Source organism: Erithacus rubecula (assembly GCF_903797595.1).
Source record: "Erithacus rubecula genome assembly, chromosome: 2".
Classification (NCBI taxonomy): Eukaryota; Metazoa; Chordata; class Aves; order Passeriformes; family Muscicapidae; genus Erithacus; species Erithacus rubecula.
In genome coordinates this window covers 91,628,806-91,638,446 of record NC_136685.1, presented here as the reverse complement: position 1 = coordinate 91,638,446, position 9,641 = coordinate 91,628,806, and the positions used below count along the sequence as shown (strand labels likewise).

Below are 9,641 nucleotides of genomic sequence, written 5' to 3'. Positions count from 1 at the left end.
GTTCTGGATGCATGTATGGGTGATCAAAACTGTTCCTTTAATAAGCATTAGGCACAGTTTATAATTAATCAAATCCCAACACTCACAACTTCACATAAACCTCTATGGACCAAGGAGGAATGTGGATAACTTTATTACACAGAATTTAGGGGACTAAGTGTTGCAATCTCAAACCAGGAGGTCTGGCACTTTCAAGACAGATATGAGCAATTTATGGTATAGATTTCTCCCCAGACTTCCAAAAAAGCAGAGGAAATGTGGGAAGTAAAAATGTTGTGGGCTTTTACCATCCTCTATGCATATGTGGGAATGTACCTTGTCTCTCTGTTGAAACTCTGTTTACATCACATCCTTGGATAAAAATCAAGAAATGCAAATGATAGGGCTCTGAGGGAACAGCATTAATAACAAAAAATACTGAATTATTTAAAAGTATCCAGGTTATCTTAAAAATCTTATACCTTCATAAACCTGACTTTAGGATTCAGGTTATCTAGAGATTGGGTTAAAACAGTCTTATAACTGAAGGCCAGGATAGTAAACACTCCAGAGAGCATTGTGAAAGTCTCAAGAATAGTCAAATTGAGACACTAGGCTTCATGCCTTCCACATTACCTCAAGTTGCAAAGAATGAATTTGGAACAAGGCACAGCCAGAACTTTGTTAAGTCTTACAGGCTGTTGTAGATTAATTTCAGCTGGAGATGCCTGCAGTGGACCTAAATATGTAGAGACGAGAAAAGGTTGCTTAAATCCAGACTTAATCCAACTCCAATGATCAGATGAGACATGCTGTCTGGCCCATCCCATCTCCACCCCTATCCTGCCTTTGCTGTGGGTCAGAAGACCCAGTGTAGGGACAAAATGGAAGGAATTTCACCAGTATGTTGTTTCTTTCTCCAAAATAAAAATTTAGAATTATTTTTCTATATGCAAGAAGTGCAATATATAAGAAAATGGAACTATCAGGTGCATCTTTCCACCCTCTGTTCTTCAAATACAGTCTTTACTAAATTTCATAAACTGTCTGTGACTGCAGTAAGGAACCCTCATGCTCCTAGTCCTGACTTCATCCTGCCTCCTGCTCCTGCAGGAGCTCGCAACAAAGAATTCAGTGCCTTGCCAGCTAGTCCCTCACAGATACCCCAAGAGAGAACACTTTGTGACAGCTATTTTTATATTTTTAGATACATATTTATACTTTGTATACAGTACTTGCTCTCTCTTCATGAGTACTAGTCATATCACCCTGAAGGCACTAATTGTTTGTATCAATTTGACATTATGGTGCAGATGTGTCTGTTGTAACTATTACTAAATTGCTGGTTTAATTTTCACTTATTGTCAAAGACCAAATGTGTAACTCTGCATGTGACAGTATATTCACACTCATTTATGCTAATTAACATGAATGAATGACAGCTGGAGATATCAGTGCTGCTGAAGAAGGCAGAGTTTTACTCAATGTACTCCACAGATCTTAGAATCATAGGATGGTTTGGATTGGAAGGGATCTTAAGGATCATCTATCTCCTATGGGCAGGAACACCTTGCACTAGACTCAGAGCCTGGCTCAAAGCCTGTCACTGAACTCTTCGAGGGATGGGGTATCCACAGCTGCTCTGAGGGACCCATACCAGTGCCCCAGTACCCTCACAGCCAAGAATTCCTTCCTATGATCTCATCTGAAGCTACCCTCTGGCTCTGTAAAGCCACTGGCCCTTGTCCTATCGGTACCAGCCCTTGTAGGGAGCTCTCTGCTGCTTTCTTCAGGCTTCTCATCTTTTAGGATGGGCTATGCAGGCCCTGGGGAATTTCACTGGCACCCTGCTCTCTGCAACCTTTTCCCACAAGATTCTTCCAAAACCAGAAACTCTGTGGTGTGGAAATTGAGGTGGACAGGGAGCTGGCTTCACCTGCACATGCAGAGAGCCTCAGCTTCAAACCCTGGGAAACATGTAGCTAGGAGGAAGGATACCTTTCCATCGTGGTGAGAGAATAGAAAGTAGAATTATCTCATGGGAACTAATACGTAAACTAGCTTTTTACAAATAAAGTGTTGTTCTTGGTTTTGAGATATGTTTGGCTAGCTGCCAGCTACATATATTCTTCTGTTCCTTATCCTTGTTATTGATTAGAACTTCTTCCTCCACCCCATCTATATACCTCTGTCCTTTCCGGGTTTTGGGCTCTTTGGAAGCTGTCACTAGTACCATGTGGTTTCTACTTTTGTTATTTTTACATTAAAAAACCTTTGTTTTGAGATAATTCCATCATTCCCATCTCTCCATATTTATGCCACATATTCCCTAGCTGGCCCACTTTTGTTGTGGCTGCTTGCAGTGGCCATACTGTGGGAAAGGAAACATGTATCTGCTTGGCTCAGGAGCCAATCCAGCCACAGCCACAGTGGGTGAGCAGTGAAGTGCCCAAGCTGCATCATTCTTCCTGCAGAAGGTGCAGTGAAATGCAGGTGCAAAAGAGTCCCTGCTGGTCATATCAGCCAGAGAAATGCCCTCTGGCATTTCTCCATTTCTCCATGCCCTTGCTGCTGGTAAGTTCTATTGCTGTTCTAGACTCAAATTAATGAAGGCACTTGTGGCACCCTCATGCCAGGGTGGCCAGAGACACACAGGAACTGAATGCTAAAGACAGAGGAGGATGCTCCTGCTCTAAGCCAAACGCCATTGTCTATGCCATTTGGCTGTGGGAAAATAAGGGCAAAAGAGTTTCTTTCCCATCCTGTGGGGATTTTGTGCAGCACTCAGGCAAAGAAGCACACCAAGCTGCAGTTTGTGTCTGTGATCTTTGATTACCCCTTCTCTCCATCTGCCAGGATTCTACAGCCCTCTCATCTTCCTCGACTCCTCCCTTTCTCTGCCCTTGTCTCCTCCCAAATATGGAGCCAAGCCCAGGGATCTTATCCCCTGGCTCACAGGTGGGCCCTGCCTGTGAACAGCCTTGCTGTTGTAGCTGTTGTTGGCCCACTCATCTTGGCCCTTCATAGCATTCCTGGTGTGCTCTCCTACTGTTCCTGGCAGGTTCATCTCCCCAGAATGAGCCCAGCTCTTCCTTTGAGTATCTGTGAAGTGTGACCCCCTGGCACAGCAATCCCCCTTTACTACCTGTGAAATCTGGCTCTGCCTCAGGACACTGGCACTGCAGTCAGGAGCCAGGAGTTTCCCTTGTCATGCCTGGGAGTTTCCCAGGTGTGTTCCCTTAGCCCAGACTCGCAGCAGGTCCTATTGAGCAGCCCATCTTCCCTTGAGAACCACCCCCAAGGTGTCTGCTTTTATCCTATCCCCTTTCTAGGCTTGATGTGCCAGGTTTCTCCAGCCCATAGTGGCTCAGAGCATGATTCTTTCTGACCAGGCACTTTGGAGCTCTTTGGAGCTGCTGAATCATTGTACTCTCAGGCTCACTCTGTAGGTACAGGACAGCAGTCCTTGCTTTGCCCAGGAGTTGAAATTGAACCAAAAAGATGTGACCATAGGCAACTTTACTTCAGGTAACTGTGGTGTCTGCATCCACAAAAGAGAGGAGGAATAGTGTGGGCAAGACCAAGCAGGCTTTTGACACTGACTGCCTTTGGATCAGCAGACATTGCCCAGCAGGAAAATGTTCCTGCACACTGCAGTGTGGCCTGGGTTGTTGCTGCCCTGCTGTTCAAGATGTGTTTTGCTCAAAGATTTGCTGGAGGAGTTTCTTCACTCGAGTAAAGAATTCCACCAGAATCTTGATGGGAAATGGGCAGAAGTTAACTTTGCCCAATGTTGGTAGTACTGGCCTTGGTTTCAGGGACGGGGTTAGTCTTGGCCATGGCTTCTGAGGGGGTTTCAAAGTGGTAAAATAATGGGTCCAAGGGTGTGAAGTGGTCAGATAATGACTACATGCCCCTGATGTTGGAGGGAAACTTTCATCTGAGCTCAGGCTCATGAAGTACAGGATCCAGTCATAGAAGAACTGAGTGGAGGTATAGACTCCAGGCTTCCTTGCCCTGGCACAGCCGTATCCAAAACTGGTTATTCCAATAACCCACCAGTAGTCGCTGTTTTTCTCTTGGCACATGAGAGGACCACCGCTGTCACCCTGCAGCAGAGCAGAGAGGATTAAGATGGTGTTGGTGGCCCCTGTCTGCTTCTCTCCCACAGTCCCTGCCAGAGCTGGATTCCAGGCAGAGGAAGGCTCTGCTCAGGGGCTGGAGTCTCCAGGAGCTTGGCTGTGAATGGCTTGGGGTCCTGTAGGGTAGGGCTCTCTCTGTCCTCTCTGCACAGGGCTCCTGGATGTGCAGAGGATGGACATTTGGCACCTGGACCTCTGGGCTGCCAGGAGCACTAGCTGGGCTTTCTGGGCTTTGTGGCACTAGGGGGGCACTGGGCAGGCAGGTGTGGATGGGGAGTGTGTGGGAAGCCCCCAGAGCAGCTGGGGGGAGCTGGGGCAGGGAGGGTGACTGAGGGGCTGTGCAAAGCAGTGCCTGGGCTGTGTTGGGGTGTTGCTGCCTGGGCTGCTGCTGCTGGGGGCTGAGTGGCTCATGGCATGCTCCTACCTGGCAGGTGTCGATTTTGCCCTCTGGGTAACCAGCACACAAGTTGTGGGTGTGGATTTTCCCTGTATACCAGCGGCTACTGTTGCAGAGCTTGAGGTTGATGAGCTGGACCTTGGCTTCCTGCAAGTGATCACTTGCTTTTCTAACTATGAGCAGAGAAAGAAATGAGCCCCTAGTACCTCATGCCCAGTTCTCCTCCCAGGGCTTTCTTGTGGGGGATCTATTTCCCAATTTATTGGCTCTGCCTTTACAGAGACATTGGAGATGCTGCTTGCCTCTGGGGAGCAAGAAGATGGCCAGGTCTATCTCTGCAGAGGTGTACATCCTGCAGTTTGGCTTTGGCCTCTGCTGTGGGGAAGCCCAAACACTCTCCCCAATGTGTTGTGCTGACCCAGGAGTCTCTCCTGGGAACTCACCTCCCTCAGCAGTGGAACCCCAGCCAGCAATCCAGCAGTTTTGCAGCTCTGACACTATCAGTTTGGCATTGGGTACACAGGCCAGCTGAATGTAGCGGCTGCACTGGACAGGCTTGGTCAGTTCCAGTAAGGCAATGTCATATCTCACGTTATCTGAATTGTAGTACGAGTGTATCAGCACCTGCTTGACATGGCGTACTTGTGCCTCATGGCCTGGCTGAGACAACTGGGAGGCTCCAATCACCACATACAGCAGGCTGGGTTCACTAGAAGGCATGGAGAGAGGGCTGAGGGTGAGAAGAGCCATGTGCCACAGCAGCCCAGCAGTTGCCAGAGCTCTGCTTGGCAAGGCAGAGAGGGAGCCGTGCTCTGGCAGGTGTGAGTGCCCTCACATGCCTTAGGCTGGGGGAATGTCAAGCTGGAAGCTGCTAGGAAGCCTTGGCACAAGGCCAGGTTTGTCCTGACCACTGTGGCAGCTGGGCTGCCTGAGAGGGAAGGGGATGGGAATAGCAGGTGGAGGTGCTGCCAGGGCACCTGCTGCTGTTGTGGGGATGTCCCCATTCCCTGCTCCTCCTTACAAAATGATGTCGAAGCAGTGAGCTGCTGTGAGGACCCACTGGTGGCCAATGAGGGACCCTCCACACAGATGCTTCAGGTCTCCTATCCAGGGATGCTGGATGCTGACCATCCAGGGCCAGGCCCCTGGTAGGGCATTTGCACCACCCACAATGCGTGTCAAGCCGTAAGACACGTTGCCATAGGAATAAGCCATGGGTGTGTAGACAGGTGGCGGAGCTCGGAGTCCGCAGCTCCATCTGCAAGAAGAAAATAATTTCCATGCTTGTTCCTGGCCTGCTGTGGCTCAGGCTGAAGCTCAGCGCTCTGCCCTCCCCACAAGGGCTGGCACGCACAGCAGGCCAGGGAAGCCCATGGGCTGTGTGTCTGTCCGTGCCAGCACCTGCTGCTGCAAGGAACTGAGGCTTCCCCATGGCGGCTGGGAAGCTGTGGCCCGGCCATGGGGGACAGGCACGGCCCTCCAGGGAAGGCCCCAAGTGTTGCCATGGCTCCCTCACAGGGCCTGGCACCACTTACCCGCAATTGTCCCATAACCCGTGTGCCAGCCCAGCCACGGTGAGCAGGACGAGGAGGCCGAGCCCGTTCATGGCTGCCAGAGGCGCGTGTCAGCTGCAAGCACTGAGGGCTCCGTGCAGCAGCACAGGCACAGCCGCAATGCCCGCAGCAGGCAGGGTATCCTTGGCCCTGGGGCTGATGTCATGGAGAACAAGGTTCCATGCTGTGGGCAGCGCAGCCTGTGGCACGGAGGCCCACTGGGGGGAGGACCAAATCAAATCAAGGAGCAAGAGAATGGTTTGGATTGTAAGGCTTGACAATCACGTAGTTCCATGGGCTGGGTAGGATGGCTTGCACTAGACACAGCTGTCCACATCATACACAGCCTGGCTTAGAGTTTCTCCTTGAACACTTTGATTGATGGGGCACTGAAGTAAACGGTCCTGCTCAACAGGCCGCAACTAAGGCCAGAACAAGAGGCCTTCACCAGAAGCTGGCCTCTGACTAAACTTTCCAAACAAATATTATCTATGTCCACTCGCCAGAGAAACATGGATTTATTTTTCTATATGTAGAAATTTAACAAGGCCACATGGACTACCTAATTTGGCCTTCCAAGGTATTCCTGGTGTGCTCTCCTACTGTTCCTGGCAGGTTCATCTCCCCAGAATGAGCCCAGCTCTTCCTTTGAGTATCTGTGAAGTGTGACCCCCTGGCACAGCAATCCCCCTTTACTACCTGTGAAATCTGGCTCTGCCTCAGGACACTGGCACTGCAGTCAGGAGCCAGGAGTTTCCCTTGTCATGCCTGGGAGTTTCCCAGGTGTGTTCCCTTAGCCCAGACTCACATCAGGCCCTATTGAGCAGCCCATGTGCCCCTGAGAACCACCCCCAAGGTGTCTGCTTTTATCCTATCCCCTTTCTAGGCTTGATGTGCCAGGTTTCTCCAGCCCATAGTGGCTCAGAGCATGGTTCTCTCTGACCAGGCACTTTGGAGCTCTTTGGAGCCACTCTGTCCCTCTGTGTCCTCAGGCTCATTCTGTAGGTGCCAATTGTGAGTTTACTTTGCACAGGAGTTGGAAATACATAGGAATGATGGATCCCTGTGAACAAAGGTAACTTTATTTCAACAACTAAATCAATTCCAGTATCTTCATGCACACTGGAAAGGAGTGTGGGCAGGACAGAGCAGTCTTTTGACACCAAGGCTGCTTTTGGATCATCAGGCATCACCCCAACAGGAAGAGGCTGCTGTGCACGGCCCCCTGCCAGGATCCTGCTGGACCTGGTACTCAATAAACACTTTCAACTGCTGCTGCACGCATGTTGTAATCAATCCAGTCATAGAAGTACTGAGTGGAGGTGTAGACTCCAGGCCGCATTGCCCTGCCACAGCCTCTTCCAAAGCTGGTCACTCCAATGACCCACCAGAAGTCAGCATTCTTGTCCTGGCACATGAGAGGACCACCGCTGTCACCCTGCAGCAGAGCAGAGAGGATTAAGATGGTGTTGGTGGCTCCTGTCTGCTTCTCTCCCACAGTCCCTGCCAGAGCTGGATTCCAGGCAGAGGAAGGCTCTGCTCAGGGGCTGGAGTCTCCAGGAGCTTGGCTGTGAATGGCTTGGGGTCCTGTAGGGTAGGGCTCTCTCTGTCCTCTCTGCACAGGGCTCCTGGATGTGCAGAGGATGGACATTTGGCACCTGGACCTCTGGGCTGCCAGGAGCACTAGCTGGGCTTTCTGGGCTTTGTGGCACTAGGGGGGCACTGGGCAGGCAGGTGTGGATGGGGAGTGTGTGGGAAGCCCCCGAGCAGCTGGGGGGAGCTGGGGCAGGGAGGGTGACTGAGGGGCTGTGCAAAGCAGTGCCTGGGCTGTGTTGGGGTGGTGCTGCCTGGGCTGCTGCTGCTGCTGGGGGCTGAGTGGCTCATGGCATGCTCCTACCTTGCAGGAGTCGATGTTGCCCTCTGGGTAACCAGCACACAAGTTGTAGGGGTGGATTTTCCCTCCATACCAATCACTGCTGTTGCAGAGATTGATATCGATGAGCTGGACCCTGGCCTCCTTGAGGCGATCACCTTCATCTGGAGCTGTGAGCAAAGAAAAGAGTAAGCCCTTGGCAGCACCATGCCAGTTCCCCCCATGTCTCTGAGGTGGGGGGCGGGGGGGGTGAGTATCCCTCTCCCTGGTGTTTGGCTTTCCCTCTGCAAAGGCACTGGTATGCTGTGTCCCTGCTGCCTGACTCTGGGGAGCAGGACAGGCCCATCTCTGCAGAGGTGTACATCCTGCAGTTTGGCTTTGGCCTCTGTTGGGGAGTAGCCCAAACCCTCTCCCCAGTGTGCTGAGCTGCCCCAGGAGTCGCTCTTGGAACTCACATCTTGCTGTAGTTGCACCCCATCCAGCAATCCAGCAGTTGCTGAGCTCTGAGATTTTTAGGGTGGGGTCAGCCACACAGGCCAGCTGGATGTATTGGCTGCACTGCACAGGTTGTGCCAATTCCATCAGAGCAATGTCGTATCTATAATCCACACGCTTGTAGTACCGGTGTATCACCACATTCTTGACATCGCGTGCTACAGCCCCAGGGCCTGGCTGAGACAACTGGGTGGCTCCAATCACCACATACACCATGCTGATGTTCCTGGAATGAGATGGAGACAGGGCTGAGAGTGAGCAGAGCCATGTGCCACAGCAGCCCAGCAGTTGCCAGAGCTCTGCTTGGCAAGGCAGAGAGGGAGCCGTGCTCTGGCAGGTGTGAGTGCCCTCACATGCCTTAGGCTGGGGGAATGTCAAGCTGGAAGCTGCTAGGAAGCCTTGGCACAAGGCCAGGTTTGTCCTGAGCAGTGTGGCAGCTGGGCTGCCTGAGAGGGAAGGGGATGGGAATTGCTGCTGTTGTGGGGATGTCCCCATTCCCTGTTCCTCCTTACTCGATCTTGTCAAAGCAATGTGCTGCCGTGAGGACCCAGTTTGCAGTGATGAGCAGCCCTCCACACCAATGATTCTGGCCTGGTGCCCAGGGGTGCTGGATGCTGACCATCCAGGGCCAGGATGCTTCCACGGCACTTGCGCCGCCCACGATGCGTGTCGAGCCGTAGTCATAAGCCGCGTTGCCGTAGGAATAAGTCATGGGGGTGTAGGCAGGTATTGGAGCTCGGAGTCCGCAGCTCCCTCTGCAAGAGGAAAGTGATTTCCATGCTTGTTCCTGGCCTGCTGTGGCTCAGGCTGAAGCTCAGCGCTCTGCCCTCCCCACAAGGGCTGGCACGCACAGCAGGCCAGGGAAGCCCATGGGCTGTGTGTCTGTCCGTGCCAGCACCTGCTGCTGCAAGGAACTGAGGCTTCCCCATGGCGGCTGGGAAGCTGTGGCCCGGCCATGGGGGACAGGCACGGCCCTCCAGGGAAGGCCCCAAGTGTTGCCATGGCTCCCTCACAGGGCCTGGCGCCACTTACCCGCAGGGGTACTGTATGCCGTGTGCCAGCCCAGCCACGGTGAGCAGGACGAGGAGGCCGAGCCCGTTCATGGCTGCCAGAGGCGCGTGTCAGCTGCAAGCACTGAGGGCTCCGTGCAGCAGCACAGCCACAGCCGCAATGCCCGCAGCAGCTGCGCTGCCCGTGCTGCC

General features: G+C 52.3%; 2 protein-coding genes across 4 annotated transcripts; both read right to left on the bottom strand.

Moving 5' to 3' along the window:
• Nucleotides 1–3,533: 3,533 nt before the first annotated feature.
• LOC306798554 (acrosin-like) lies at nt 3,534–6,556 on the bottom strand. 3 transcript variants are annotated; one of them, XM_079298677.1, is made up of 5 exons: nt 6,054–6,556; nt 5,496–5,776; nt 4,962–5,227; nt 4,546–4,691; nt 3,534–4,088 (listed from the first exon to the last, which is right to left on the bottom strand). In XM_079298677.1, the coding sequence occupies exons 1-5, from the start codon at nt 6,066–6,068 to the stop codon at nt 3,666–3,668; spliced, it is 1,131 nt and encodes a 376-aa protein (XP_079154803.1). In that variant the 5' UTR covers nt 6,069–6,556; the 3' UTR covers nt 3,534–3,665. The 3 variants fall into 3 exon arrangements, with proteins under 3 accessions (XP_079154803.1, XP_079154802.1, XP_079154804.1); XM_079298676.1 differs by having other exon boundaries at nt 5,540–5,776; XM_079298678.1 differs by lacking the exon at nt 5,496–5,776.
• Nucleotides 6,557–7,131: 575 nt separating this feature from the next.
• LOC306798890 (acrosin-like) lies at nt 7,132–9,641 on the bottom strand. Its single transcript, XM_079299268.1, has 5 exons — nt 9,472–9,641; nt 8,952–9,194; nt 8,400–8,665; nt 7,969–8,114; nt 7,132–7,509 (listed from the first exon to the last, which is right to left on the bottom strand). Exons 1-5 carry the CDS (start codon nt 9,540–9,542, stop codon nt 7,324–7,326), a joined length of 912 nt encoding a protein of 303 aa, XP_079155394.1. The 5' UTR covers nt 9,543–9,641; the 3' UTR covers nt 7,132–7,323.